The sequence below is a fragment of the Haliotis cracherodii genome, unplaced genomic scaffold (assembly GCF_022045235.1).
Source record: "Haliotis cracherodii isolate W230 unplaced genomic scaffold, xgHalCrac1.p SCAF_13, whole genome shotgun sequence".
Lineage (NCBI taxonomy): Eukaryota > Metazoa > Mollusca > Gastropoda > Lepetellida > Haliotidae > Haliotis > Haliotis cracherodii.
The window spans coordinates 34,398,185-34,414,257 of NW_027266268.1; the positions used below are offsets into that span (position 1 = coordinate 34,398,185).

Below are 16,073 nucleotides of genomic sequence, written 5' to 3' on the forward strand. Positions count from 1 at the left end.
GAGAGGTGTGTGTTAGGCTGAAATACTGAGAGGTGTGGGTTAGGGTGAAATACTGAGAGGTGTGGGTTAGGGTGAAATACTGAGAGGTGTTAGACATGTTGAAATACAGAGAGGTGTGGGTTAGGCTGAAATACAGAGAGGTGTGGGTTAGGATGAAATACTGAGAGGTGTGGGTTAGGCTGAAATACTGAGAGGTGTGGGTTAGGCTGAAATACAGAGAGGTGTGGGTTAGGCTGAAATACTGAGAGGTGTGGGTTAGGCTGAAATACAGAGAGGTGTGGGTTAGGCTGAAATACAGAGAGGTGTGGGTTAGGCTGAAATACAGAGAGGTGTGGGTTAGGCTGAAATACAGAGAGGTATGGGTTAGGCTGAAATACAGTGAGGTGTGATTAGGCTGAAATACAGAGAGGTGTGGGTTAGGCTGAAATACAGAGAGGTATGGGTTAGGCTGAAATACAGTGAGGTGTGATTAGGCTGAAATACAGAGAGGTGTGGGTTAGGCTGAAATACAGAGAGGTGTGGATTAGTCTGAAATACTGAGAGGTGTGGGTTAGGCTGAAATACTGAGAGGTGTGGGTTAGGCTGAAATACAGAGAGGTGTGGGTTAGGCTGAAATACAGAGAGGTGTGGGTTAGGCTGAAATACAGAGAGGTGTGGGTTAGGCTGAAATACAGAGAGGTATGGGTTAGGCTGAAATACAGTGAGGTGTGATTAGGCTGAAATACTGAGAGGTGTGGGTTAGGCTGAAATACAGAGAGGTATGGGTTAGGCTGAAATTCAGTGAGGTGTGGGTTAGGCTGAAATACAGAGAGGTGTGGGTTAGGCTGAAATACAGAGAGGTGTGGGTTAGGCTGAAATACAGAGAGGTGTGGGTTAGGCTGAAATACTGAGAGGTGTGGGTAAGGCTGAAATACAGAGAGGTGTGGGTTAGGCTGAAATACTGAGAGGTATGGGTTAGGGTGAATTACAGAGAGGTGTGGGTTAGGCTGAAATACTGAGAGGTATGGGTTAGGGTTAAATACAGAGAGGTGTGGGTTAGGCTGAAATACTGAGAGGTATGGGTTAGGGTGAATTACAGAGAGGTGTGGGTTAGGCTGAAATACTGAGAGGTATGGGTTAGGGTGAATTACAGAGAGGTGTGGGTTAGGGTGAAATACTGAGAGGTGTTAGACATGTTGAAATACAGAGAGGTGTGGGTTAGGCTGAAATACTGAGAGGTATGGGTTAGGGTGAATTACAGAGAGGTGTGGGTTAGGGTGAAATACAGAGAGGTGTGGGTTAGGGTGAAATACAGAGAGGTGTGATTAGGCTGAAATACAGAGAGGTGTGATTAGGCTGAAATACAGAGAGGTGTGGGTTAGGGTGAAATACTGAGAGGTGTGGGTTAGGGTGAAATACAGAGAGGTGTGATTAGGGTGAAATACTGAGAGGTGTGATTAGGGTGAAATACTGAGACGTGTGGGTTAGGGTGAAATACAGAGAGGTGTGGGTTAGGGTGAAATACTGAGAGGTGTGATTAGGGTGAAATACAGAGAGGTGTGATTAGGCTGAAATACAGAGAGGTGTGTGTTAGGCTGAAATACTGAGAGGTGTGGGTTAGGGTGAAATACTGAGAGGTGTTAGACATGTTGAAATACAGAGAGGTGTGGGTTAGGCTGAAATACAGAGAGGTGTGGGTTAGGCTGAAATACTGAGAGGTATGGGTTAGGGTGAATTACAGAGAGGTGTGTGTTAGGCTGAAATACAGAGAAGTGTGGGTTAGGGTGAAATACAGAGAGGTGTGGGTTAGGGTGAAATACTGAGAGGTGTGGGTTAAGGTGAAATACAGAGAGGTATGGGTTAGGCTGAAATACTGAGAGGTGTGGGTTAGGCTGAAATACAGAGAGGTGTGGGTTAGGGTGAAATACAGAGAAGTGTGGGTTAGGGTGAAATACAGAGAGGTGTGGGTTAGGCTGAAATACTGAGAGGTGTGGGTTAGGCTGAAATACAGAGAGGTGTGGGTTAGGCTGAAATACTGAGAGGTATGGGTTAGGGTGAATTACAGAGAGGTGTGGGTTTGGGTGAAATACAGAGAGGTGTGGGTTAGGGTGAAATACAGAGAGGTGTGATTAGGCTGAAATACAGAGAGGTGTGATTAGGCTGAAATACAGAGAGGTATGGGTTAGGCTGAAATACAGAGAGGTATGGGTTAGGGTGAAATACAGAGAGGTGTGTGTTAGGCTGAAATACAGAGAAGTGTGGGTTAGGGTGAAATACTGAGAGGTGTGGGTTAGGGTGAAATACTGAGAGGTGTGGGTTAGTCTGAAAAGTAGGGAGTTGTGATTTAGGCTGAAATTAACTCTCTTGTCCAAGGCTCCAGTGGATGATGGCGCTAGAAATGGGGAATTCAGTATTTCTTTCTTCTTCTTTTTACCTCCTATATTTTTAAAAAACATTCAGTGATCTAGATTTATAAAAAGAAAAAAAAGATGGCAGCTTTCTCTTTTTTCATTTTTATTCCCTCCGCCCACTTCTTACTTGACGGGGAAAATCTGTGATCCAAAATATAAAAATATAATGGCCCAGATTAAAACACCTGCTGAATGACTCACACAGGTTGTGATTGGGTGACAAGGAACTGTTGAGGCCAGGGCTGAGATATTGCAGGTAGTTGCACCACTGACGAATGTCTAGTTTACTTCACCATGCCCTAGGTTATGGTATAATTGCATTGAGCTGCACCTAACAGTTTGCCTTCACTTTATTTGATTAAGTTCCTGATTGCTTTTATGAGTAAAATTGCAAGTTAAGACTAGGATGCAGTGATCTGAAGGGTCACAAAATTGAAAGATTTATTAGCGATAATGCTTAATGTTCGTGTGTTTTTTTCAATGAAAGTGCTTTACACTACCTATTTTCTTGTCCAAATTATGCTCAGATTAGATGTGAAAGCTATTATTATGTTAATGGATATGACCATTGAACCTTCCTGTTTGGTAACGTCAGCCTAGACAAAGAAATACTGCTGAAAATCATTGACCCTGTACATCCTTTCTTCTCTAAGAGCAAGGGCGGTCGGGTAGCCTTGTCGTTAAAGCATTCGCTCATCATGCTGAAGACCCGGGTTCGATTCCCGACATGGGTACAATGTATGAAGCCCATTTCTGGTGTCCCCCGCCGTGATATTGCTGGAATATTGCTAAAAGGGGCGTGAAACCATTCTCACTCACTCTCTAAGAGCAAAGGATTTGTCTAAACATGCACATCCGGGATTCGAACCCACACCGCCAGAGTGAGGCACGAAATCGCCAGCACACAAAGTCAGCGATCTAACTCACTCAGCCACTGAGGCTTCCACAAAATGAAAAAGTCTGACTAATATGTACTGGAGAATACAGGTCCAGATCATGTACTTTGTGTAAACCTATGTCAAGTGTTCACAGTTATTAAATAGGAGACAAACACACAAACTAACAAAGTACAATATATAGTCCGCCACAGCCTCCTTCACTACGAGGCATATTCAGGTTGGTTGGTTTGTCGTTTAACTCCGCACTCAGCAATATTCCAGCAGTATGACAGTCTGTAATTTTCTGTGAATAAAATATTTATTTTTAATTTCGTTTTAAAAGAAGGAATGCAAACTAACTTGAAGAGACATTCGGTTATCTGTGACTAACTCACGTTTTCTTATCAATGTTTTGTTCTTATCACAGGATAAAACAATTTGAAGTCTCATTTATGAGGAAAAGTTGATGAAAGGGCTATGTTGCTCAGTGATAAATGGCCAAGGCAGGAAGTGATGTATGCCTCAACGATCATGACCAGATCGGTCTCAATAAAACAAGGGCAAGCAAGGTGTAAAATCACAAATATAGGAACATTTATCATGCTTAGTTGTGTCCTTCGATAGAAAACATTTCTTATATGTCAGGATTGATGGAATTCATCATTCTAACAATGCTATTTGAACTTTATATGTAATTTTCCTGATATGTTTTTGTGAATTTAAAAAAAAATATTTTTGGTATGTATAATTAGAACAATTACCGTATTTGACGTAATAAGCGCCCCGGGCGCTCTCAAAATTAGAAATAGGGGCTCTTATTAGAATATTATTTTGGTGAAAAAAACAGAGCTGAAAGATAAATTCCGTGGTTTATGCTGACAGCGTGAAATGTTTATGTACGACGGATATTTTTTTCCAGAATTTAATTGCCCATAATTAAGGGTGCATATAACACATGAGTATTATACTCGAATAAATGAGTTTTGTGTACATTGATCAATCCGTAGGGGTGCTAATTGGGATTGTTCACTAGCCAATATATTAGCAAATATTGCCATGGGCGCTTATAAGAGCAGGGCGCTTATAATGTCGAATACGGTACTAAGTAAATACAAAATGTGATTTGAATTGAACATGTTTCAATGTCAGAGGCATATTAATTTTTTTATTCTCAAAGTTTGCTACAGATTTTAAAATTTATTTAAGTCTGATGACAGGAACCTTTTCTGTAGAATGATGTATAGCTTTCATCATGCAAGTAGTTGCCCTGAAACACCACTACAAACAATACACAAGTTGTTGGCAATACAAGTGTCATGTCATCATGTTTTTCCTACTAAATGCCTGTAAATATTTTTCAACATTTCTAGAATAATAAATAACTAATTACGCTTGATATTGAAATCCTTGTTTACGAAAACAAGTTGTCTTCAGAGTAAGATGAAATCAGTGTTCAAATATTATTTGGATTTTAAGAATATTTAGGATATATAGACTGTCTGTCTGTTCAGTAATTCATCTAAACTCAAGAGAAGTGTTTTAGTTAAGGTAATACAATCTGCCGCCAAGTAGCCATTGTTCTCTTAACGAGTCGCTAATGACAGACTCTTTGATGATATTGCGTTGGCCATGAGATTAATTACTCTTACTTTTTATTCAGACATGTTTGAGACATTACACAAACAGTTATTGTCGCTTTAATAGGATTCGGTTAATCCAGGCTCCTGGCGTCTCTGTGGTATTTAGATCCATTGATCAAACAGAAAACAAAGGGACATGTTTAATAGACAATTCCTGCCTACATCTAGTTTGTTTATTGATAGCCTTCAGCTGTAACTGTTAGCAAATCATGAACTGGTTATTATTCTGATACTTAATGTCAGGTGTGTTAAACACAGGCTCGCTGACAATACTAGACCTTTAAGTGGCGTCTTTACAAACTGTAGTATTATTTAAATTGTTTGATAGGCATTACTTAGAAGCTGACGGGTGGCAAAGTAGACATAATTTATTGTTAACAAATTTTTTAATACTGTAAAGGCTACGTTTCGGTATAGATCCTTATACTGTTGTCAAGCAAGACTGTACACACAATTTATGGACAACGACTTCTTTAATAGTGTAAAGGCGACGTTTCGGTATAGATCCTTGTACTATCGTTTATTGGATCTATACTGAAATGTTGCCTTTACAGTATTAAAGGAGTTGTTATCCCTAAATTGTGTCTACTTTGTAGTAGTATTTATTTGTTAAGGAAGAGAATTTATGGAGGTCAACTTCTTTATTATGAGGAGCACATTTCAGAGTATATGCTTACTCCTTTATCCAGGGCATTCATTGTGTTCCTCATAATAAAGAAGTTGACCTCCCAAAATTCTCTTCCTTATGTGTATCGCTTCTAAATGCCTTTCAAAGACTTCATATTTATTTGTTGGTGGTTACTGCCACGCTCAGCAATATTCCGTCTATATGACAGCTGTCTGTAATAATCGAGTCTGGACCAAACAATCCAGTGGTTGACATAGTGAGCATCGATCCTCCACGTAAATGGGATACACAGACATACATCAACAAAGTCAGCATGTCGGACCAGTTACTTGCGTCTTATGAGAAGCTTTAGTGGATCAGGATCAGATGCCATAACCAGAATGTCCACAATCTCATTATAATCAGACCTAAGTTCTCACTACCGCTAAACAAATATCTGAGGACATCCCATTACGGGTCACGTAAGACCGACCTTGCGCGAACTTTGACAGACCAATGGACTGACCAATCAGAAGGCAGCTTTCTCGTCATTTACAGCACTAATTTCAAATTGGCAACTACACTTCGAAACATATTTTAACAAATTCTCGATTATAAATTTGAAACCTAAACAAAAGAACATTCTGGAATGGCTAATAGATGGTCTAGATTGTATGGATTCAGTCGTTAAACCCGTAACTATCGTTCAGAATACCCCGTTTTAATGTTTTTGAGGTTGTATGATTAGAAATCACATTCCGACTGTCACTTTCATGATCTGGTAAACGACAGACTGATTGGTCGGATGAAAAGTTGTTCTGACGTGACCCCCAGTGGGATGTCTTCAGATCTTTGTTTAGTGGTAGCGAGAACTAAGGTCTGATTTTAATGAGGTTGGAATGTCCATGAGTTGGCTAAGGTATCATTGAAGACAGGCACTAATATCTTCCTCAAGCAAGTGCCAGAGCACCTGTTCCAAAATGTCACAGAAACAAGAAAGATATTGTAATCCTTACGTCCACTCTGTCTTCACTGACAAAACTAGCTGCAGTATTTACATTACAAGGTATTAAAGAATATGTACACAAAGGTTTAGCAGAATTTAAGACTTATATCAATGAAAATCACAGTATTTTGTCATTAGCTTGCTTGTTTTCCCCTGCTGTCTTTGGACGTCCTTGGTCTGCTCAAGGCATTGTTATGAAATGTAAATAATTTCTATGATTGCCTCTCTCTGTGTTTTCTTCATCTTCTGGGAGTTTCAGTTGGGGGAAGCTACCAGACGTTACGCATATAAGCTTTTAAATTATTACCATCACGCTTGTCATAAGAAGAGACGAACAAGATCGGGTGGTCAGACATGCTGACTTGTTTGGTGCATGCCATCATATCCCATTTGTGAAGCTCAATGCTCCTGATGTCAATCACTGGATTGTCTAGTCCAGACTTGATTTTTCCAACCGCCATCACATAGCTGGGGATCTGAGAGATTTTGCCCTTTGTTTTTGTAATGTTGGTACCAAGAGTAGGGGAGGGATCAGTACCTGTCGCCCGGAGCCAGTACACAGTACTGATACCTCAACTGTATCGTGATACACACCTTTGTTCAACTACTCAGCATCACTTTCATTTGTGTTCAGATATGACAAGGAGGGAGTTGTGATTTATGATGAAATTAACTCTCTTGTCCAAGGGGGGGGCGGTCGGGTAGTCGAGTGGTTAAAGCGTTCGCTCGTCACGCCGAAGACCCGGGTTCGATTCCCGACATGGGTACAATGTGTGAAGCCCATTTCTGGTGTCCCCCGCCGTGATATTGCTGGAATATTGCTAAAAACGTCGTTAAACCTCACTCACTCACTCAGATATGACAAGCAAGAGCTACATGCAACATGTTTCAGTATGCCAACAAATGAACACACGCACAGTGATCATCTGAACCAATAAATCTATCAACATAGCATCATAAAATGTACAAAACACTCAAGGGAGGATTCAGTGACTGTACAGCTTTAATTCAGTATGATGAATTGTGAAGTCCCAGGTATGTCTCTATTATGATGACAGAGCACCCAGACGGTATGGTGGACATTTTGATTTAGGAGATTATCCTACCAGTCAGTGTGACATCTGCCCTTGACAGACTACAGCTCCTGGCTTGGGTGGGATCTGGTTAAAACTAGGGGTGTCACGGTAAATCAAAATATCGATATATCGCTATTGGTAAGCACTTTAAGTCAATAAATCGATTGTTAAATCAGTTTCCGATCAATATTATTGATTTCAGTTAGGAATATTGATAGTTTCGATTGTATTTACCATATCATGTCATTGAGTCACTGAAACACTCTCACATACGCAGCCAAGTGAGGATAAGAGTTAACTGCCCTTGATGCTTAGCAACCGATCTTTCTTAAAGTAAAATGGCGGAGGGTGACAGTCAAGTGGAGATTGTGACAAATTTGGGTGGAAAATCAAGTGTTTGGAAGTCTTTTTGCTATGCTAAAGAAAATAACAAGCTTGACAGGAAACGTGTTGGATGCCGAAAGTCCATCTAAAATGATACACTGAAAACCATTGATATTTATTGCAATAGTTGCTTGCAATACCAATTGTAATCGCAATAGTTTTTCAGTATCAATAGTTATCGCAATAGTGATTTCCAGACCAATAGTAACCCCTAGTTAAAACGTCTGTTACTCTGGGCGATCAACATCATGCTTATCAATGCTGGCGTAGTGGTTCAAGTGTTGGCTCATTGTGCTGAAGATCCAGGTTCGATTCTGCTGACATGGGTGGGGACATGGTTAAAACATCCAAGATTCTGGGTGAGACTACCTCATGCTTGTCATCAATGCTGGGCCCAGTGGGGTAGCCTAGTAGTTCAAGTGTTCGCTCATTGTGCTGAAGATCCAGGTTCGATTCTGCTGACATGGGTGGGGACATGGTTAAAACATGGTATTATTTTACTTTCCATATTAAAACTTTGCTTTCAGAAATCTAACATTTGAATGTGTATTTTAAGGTAATATATTCCCAGTTAACAATTCGATGATACCCGACAATAACAACCTGCTTTGGTTAAAATTCATGAATTTTCCATACACAAATGATCCATTCATTTGCAGAATTTCAGCTTTCTGGCTGTGTGTGTATAAAGATGGAAGCTCATGCAGCTATGCTTATAGTCAGTGTTGGAAGCACCCGTGGGGCTGTGTGTGTATAAAGATGGAAGCTCATGCAGCTATGCATATAGTCAGTGTTGGAAGCACCCGTGGGGCTGTGTGTGTATAAAGATGGAAGCTCATGCAGCTATGCATATAGTCAGTGTTGGAAGCACCCGTGGGGCTGTGTGTGTATAAAGATGGAAGCTCATGCAGCTATGCATATAGTCAGTGTTGGAAGCACCCGTGGGGCTGTGTGTGTATAAAGATGGAAGCTCATGCAGCTATGCATATAGTCAGTGTTGGAAGCACCCGTGGGGCTGTGTGTGTATAAAGATGGAAGCTCATGCAGCTATGCATATAGTCAGTGTTGGAAGCACCCGTGGGGCTGTGTGTGTATAAAGATGGAAGCTCATGCAGCTATGCATATAGTCAGTGTTGGAAGCACCCGTGGGGCTGTGTGTTTCACCTGTTTGTTCAGAGTGTTCACCAGCAGGTGATAATGATTACAATGAGGGTAATTCCCCGCCTGTCTCTGGTAGGTCATCGTGACCTTCCACCCACGCGTCATGTTGGTCTAATGACAGCACCTGATGCAGACAGACGTTGAATCATTGACCGAATTTCCAGGTCACATGACCTGATGCAGACAGGGGTTGAATCATTGATTGAACTGCCAGGTCACATGACCTGATGCAAACAAGGGTTGAATCATTGACCGTACTGCCAGGTCACATGATCTGATGCAGACAGAGGTTGAATAATTGATCAAACTGCCAGGTCACATGACCTGATGCAGAGGGGTTGAATCATTGACCAAACTGCCAGGTCACATGACCTGATGCAGACAGAGGTTGAATCATTGACCGAATTACCAGGTCAAATGATCTGATGCAGAAACCGGTTGAATCATTGATTGAACTACCAGGTCACATGATCTGATGCAGACAGGGGTTGAATCATTGATTGAATTATCAGGTCACATGATCTGATGCAGACAGGGGTTGAATCATTGACCGAACTGCCAGGTCACATGACCTGATGCAGACAGAGGTTGAATCATTGACTGAACTACCAGGTCACATGACCTGATGCAGACAAGGGTTGAAACATTGACCGAACTGCCAGGTCACATGATCTGATGCAGACAGAGGTTGAATCATTGACTGAACTGCCAGGTCACATGACCTGATGCAGACGGGTTGAATCATTGACGGAGCTGCCAGGTCACATGACCTGATGCAGACAGGTTGAATCATTGACCGAACTGCCAGGTCACATGACCTGATGCAGACGGGTTGAATCATTGACCGAGCTGCCAGGTCACATGACCTGATGCAGACAAGGGTTGAATCATTGACCGAACTGCCAGGTCACATGATCTGATGCAGACAGAGGTTGAATCATTGACTGAACTGCCAGGTCACATGACCTGATGCAGACAGGGGTTGAATCATTGACCCAACTGCCAGGTCACATGACGTGATGCAGACAGAGGTTGAATCATTGACCGAAGTACCAGGTCACATGATCTGATGCAGACAGAGGTTTATACATTGACCGAACTGCCAGGTCACATGACCTGATGCAGACAGGGGTTGAATCATTGACCGAATTACCAGGTCACATGATCTGATGCAGACAGAGGTTTATTCATTGACCTAACTGCCAGGTCACATGACCTGATGCAGACAAGGGTTGAATCATTGACCATTGACCAGGTCACATGATCTGATGCAGACAGAGGTCAAATTACCAAGTCACATGACCTGATGCAGGCAGGTGTTGAATGTTTGATGTAAGCAACATGTTATGTTTAATTATAACATTTAATTTACCGACCGTATGTGTTGAAGGCCTACGATGCACAACAAATTGTGATGTTTAGACTCACGACTGAGTTTGTGACTGCAGGAAGTGGAACTCGTATTTGATGATGGAGATAGCGAAGTCTGAATTTTGTTTCACATTTCCTTTTTGGTTTCGAGGATTGAGGGTGTTTATTAATGCTTGGAAGAAATTGCTGTTGTGTCATATCAAACAGAAAACTGAGCAAGATCTTCTTGTAGTGTTTTCAGTCAATAGGGGATGCCATTTGTGTCTAGTTCTCAAATAGTTTGAATATTTTACTAAGGTGTCACAGACTGTCATTATATGCACATATGGGTGGACAGTGTATGCAGGCAATGATAGCTCATTGTTATAGTTTATCAAAGGACAATAATGAAATCATAATCTTAGCTGAACACTCACAATCAAGAACAAACATGCGCGATATGAGGCCTTGTTAAATGTAGAGCAATGCTGATAGGTTTGGTGCCACTGTGAGCATTATTCAAGAATATTTCAGCAACATTCCAGTACAATTCAGCAATAATCCAGCGATGTCACAGAATATTCCAGTTGTCTGAGGTTTGGCAATTTTTAGGTGTTCCTAACTTTAGGTGTTCCGGCTTCAGTTGTTTGGTTGCCATGATTTTGTTTCAAGGTTTGACAGCACCGTACCCATGCTTGTGGGTTTCACCGGAGTGGTAGACGTTTGAGACCTGCATCAGGCTTTCCTCCCACGTGAAGCTGTCACGCCATGTTCCAACTGAAATACGGCTGAAAGTCTTTCCTCCCACGTGAAGCTGTCACGCCACGTTCCAACTGAAATACTGCTGAAAGTCTTTCCTCCCACGTGAAGCTGTCACGCCATGTTCCAACTGAAATACTGCTGAAAGTCTTTCCTCCCACGTGAAGCTGTCACGCCATGTTCCAACTTAAATACTGCTGAAAGTCACTAGGCATTAAACTCACTCACTCACTCACTCACTCACTCACTCACTCACTCACTCGCTCGCTCACTTGCTGAAACCCCCACCCACGTGCACTGTTACAGTAACAGGACACCGATCCCATCCATAGACGAAGCAGCAGCTGTGTTATGGAGGATGTGCCAAATAATCCTCACACACTGTCCTGCCCGTATTGATTACCTGGATACATTAATGATATACATATGTATATACGTCATTCATATACACCATGTGCAGTATAACACCTGTCTACTGAAAGGTCACGTGACACGTAGATTGTGGTCAATCAAAGTATGTTTGTTGTCAGTGACTCACTCATGACCAAGTGTCTGAAATAGCTTGGGGTTGAATGTGAGAAGATTGTGTCAGAGGTTTGGTATGGGGGTGTGTTTCTTTGTACCAGTGTGTATCTCAGTGGCTGTAGGTGATAAGGAAGGTGGTATTGCCAGTTTGCGTAATTCCTGTTCAGCAAAGGAAATGCTCAAGTTTTCATTTTTTTCAGAAAAATGTTTTATCCTAGTGTAATATATGAGAACATGGAATAAGATACTTTAATTATTCTTTTGTAAACATTGATTGTTTACATCGATCAACAGGAACAGATTTTGTCAACAAGGCAAAATATATCACATTTCATGTTGAATCCGCCTTTGCTGTAACTGCAAAACCAGAATTTTTTGGGATAAAACTACAAGCCTAAATAAAAAGATTCTTAGATACATCTTGCAACACTGTATTTTTCATGGCAGACAATTTAGTTTTTTCAACATTCTGAAGCATAATTAAATTTTTCAGGCATTTGTGGGACAATACATTTTTTTCAATGAAATCCCAGAACATCCCCCCCAACCCCCCTGAATATAGAATGGTCGGTCCTTTATAAAGAATCTAGTTGGTTTTGATGAAAATTTAATGATTAATTTATTTTAAGGAAGAGAATATATGGATGTCAACTTCTTTATTATGAGGAACACAACGTTTCGTAGTATATACTTGCTTCTTCATCAGGTGAATGAACATGTACATATATGCTCTCTGCCTAATGGCATTCATTCACCTGATGAAGGAGTAAGTATATACTCCGAAACGTGTTCCTCATAATAAAGAAGTTGACATCCATATATTCTCTTCCTTATGTGTATCACTTCTAAATGCCTTTCAAAGACCTAATATATTTTAACCAAATTATGAAGTACTATTTTAACAATTTTCTGGCAATTAAGAAGATAAATTGCTTAGTATATAATATAATAAGAATGAAATAAACTGTCCATCACCTATAAGGGCTATTTATATGAGAAGACCTACTTTGTGGTCACATTAAGTACTGGGTGCTACTCGTGTTCTAGTGGTGGACATTAACTCCCATATAGTATACCATGTTGTGTGTCATGCTGGGCAGACTGTCTCCGTGTTCTAGTGATAAAACATCCGCCCAGAGAGCTGAAGGTCCGTGGTTCGATCCCCTGCCGCGTCATACCAAAAGACGTTAAAAGATGGTACTTGGTGTTACCCTGTCTGGCGCTCTGCATTAAGGGGCTAAAACAAGGACTTGTCGGCCCAGAGCAGTATACTGTGTCTGAGAGGGGTATTCATGTTAAACTGCAGCATGGTATCTCAGTGGGCTAGCACTATAAATCGGCATCAGTCTAGACTGTACAAGCAGCCACACGCACATGCATGCATGTCGCTTTATGAGTGCAGTAATCTTGGACGTGACGTTAAACCCCACTTCACCTCCCCACCACCACCTAATGCTGGACACTCCATTGATTCATCGTCTCCTGCCTACAGGTGCTTGCCTGACAGTGATGGCCTCCACATCCAATTAATCTGGTTGTTGTCGTGTGGAATGCAGTCCGAAATTAATGGAAGCTTTCATGTGTGAAGTATTTATATCCGACAGATAAATACATCTCAGCTTCACAAGTCTATGACACGGTTCCTCAATCCCATAAACAATGAAATATTGACTGCAGTGTGGTATTGATATGTTGTGTCAGTCACCTTGAGCTTGTCTTGTTTGAGGAAGAGAATTCATGGATGTCAACTTTTTTATTATGAGGAACACAGTGTTTCATAGTATCTACTTACTAGTATCTAGATACACCGAAATGTTGTGTTCCTCTTAATAAAGAAGTTGATATCCATAAATTCTCTTCCTTATGTGTATCACTTCTAAATGCCTTTCATAAGTGTCATGTGCTTGATCTATATACTCTACGACCCGTGAAGATTCTGGGGTAGAATAGGTCTTCAGCAACCCATGCTTGCTGTAAAAGGTGACTATGCTTGTCGTAAAAGGCGACTAACGGGATCAGGTGGTCAGACTCGCTGACTTGGTTGATTCATGTCATCGATCCCAAATCGCGTGGATCGATGCTCATGATATTGATCACTGGATTGTCTGGTCCAGACTCGATTATTTACAGACCGCCGTCATATAGCTGGAATATTGCTGAGTGCGGCGTTAAACAACAAACCAAACCAAAACTATATACTCTACTCTTCGATATGACTATAGTTAGTATCCAGGCCATGTCAGATAAACTATATTCATATAAAAAAATGAGCGTTCTGTAACTACTTTTGAGTCACGTAAAATATTTACGACATTCCTCTTGGTCAATTTATGTCAATATTTTGTTTCTCCTGTCTTTTTAACCTGTGTCAGAAAATATGACTCATTCAGGATAATGACAGGTAAATTAAAAAAGTTTTCAGAAAGAAGTAGTGAAAGTAAATTTCTTTGTAATATTCTGATATGTTTTATGCAAAATATTGATCAAGGACAAATAAGGTAATATATTTACATCTAAAATCTACATTTTCGTCATGTGAAAAACTCACAAAGGAATGACAAATATGTTTGTTTTAGAAGAAGCCATAACACATGTAAAGTATTGATCAGATAGGCTGAAACTCTATATTTACTGAGTAATGCCCCTATACATCATCAGTGAGTTGACTTTCTAACCACCACCCACCTCCACAACCCTGGGAAGACTCCAGGTGTGTTTCACACCTGTACCTGGCCACATCGCTACCCTGACTCAGCCACGCTCTACCTGTCGTCCCCTTTACCGGAAGTAAACGACTTGAACACTCGACAGTTAGTCAGCCTTACAGCCAGGGGCAAGATTGAACAGGGATCCTCGTTAACCTGTACTTACCTGGACTGTCTTCAGGTAGCCTGTACAACCAACTCTTACCTGGTAATTATGACCAGGTGAAAAAAGGGCTGTATAGTGTGTCCAGACCTCATTTGTGTGAGAATCTTTGCCAGAGGAGCTAGTTGGCCCGGTTGGCTGAGCGAGGTGAATTCTGTGGCCTATTGTTATGGTGGTCGGCTGGTTTACAAGGATGGGACGAAGCTTTCTCTGGCATGGCCTACATTATTTCAAGGACTGAGTTTCAGACATTGTTGGATGTGTTTTATCAACTACGGCTTCAGCAACCTGCTTGGAGTGGATTAATTACCTGTATAAACACAGCCAGGTATTGAATTCGGTGACACCAGTCAACTCACAGGACTAGTCAGCTTGTGGTTGTTGTTGCTGGAATTAGGTGTGTCTTCAAACTGCCCAAGTCAGGGCCACCTAATCAGGAGACTGTTAATTACTACCTGAGATTTGCTGGGAAGGTTGTAAATCAACTAGAGATACCTGGTGGTTTCAATCCCCACTGTGACCTCATTTGACTAGGATGTGCAAGATGCATCACTCTATGATTGAATGACGGATCGATGGGGAGACAGACAAACCCTAATGTCACAATTGTGCTCGTTTCGGGGCAGGAATTCCATCAGTTTGATAGTTATGGGAAACCCAAGGACAGGTTGTGATCGAGTATACTAGGATCTTCCTCGGATTGTGGAACTGTGGATTATTTATTTGGACTTGTGTGTGTGTTGTGGAAATATGTTTGTGACTTCCTTCAAAATGGTGCATGTGTTGTGGGTGGTATTGACTGTGATATTTTTGAGCGGGGATAGTTTGCAGCAGACAAGCCCCACGAACACAACAGGTAAGTGGCGATGGTGAATGTTGATGGTGAAATAAATATAAACGATTTACTTTTGATTGCTAAGGTTTATAGTTACGATCTGAACTATTAATGAGTTGAATAAGGTGTAAATATTCAAAGAAAATTTATATGCTTCACTTCAATAATTTTGAAGCCAAATTTACCAGTTGCTCAGTATTGAATATGTGAACCAACCCGAATGTTGTGATGGACAAGAGGATATATTGACAAACTAGAATGTGGATTTATTCCTAAAGCAATGGAATGTATACAACTCAAAAGATGTTAAAGAAAACCTGATTCTTTCATATTACTTTAGTTAATCTGTCATGTCAGAGTATATAGAAATTTGAAAGAAGCAAGTGCTCTTCGACTGCTTTGAATCATTTCCTTAACTTTTGTCAGTCTATTAGTGTTGTGTGGATTATTAGTATAATTGTTTGTTTATCTGTTTATCAAAGTATGACGTGGGTGAACGTAATCCTGAAAGAATTGTTTACAAGGACAAAGTAACGTGTAGCTTATCCCATGGTAGGAAGTTATGTGAATTAAAAATATTGTTTCTGTTTGGCT

General features: G+C 40.9%; 1 protein-coding gene across 2 annotated transcripts in view; it reads left to right on the plus strand.

Annotated features, from left to right (window-relative positions):
• Positions 1–16,073, plus strand: part of LOC139459882 (protein crumbs-like) — a 134,522-nt gene that overhangs the window by 56,588 nt on the left and 61,861 nt on the right. Inside the window, exon 1 of one of the 2 annotated variants that reach the window (XM_071241597.1) lies at positions 14,581–15,500. The exons of the other annotated variant lie outside the window; for it this stretch is intronic. Within the exon in view, the coding sequence (XP_071097698.1) occupies positions 15,395–15,500 (106 nt within the window). The 5' untranslated portion in view covers positions 14,581–15,394. Of the gene's footprint in view, positions 1–14,580; positions 15,501–16,073 lie in introns of those variants that run through there. 2 annotated transcript variants of the gene reach the window in all.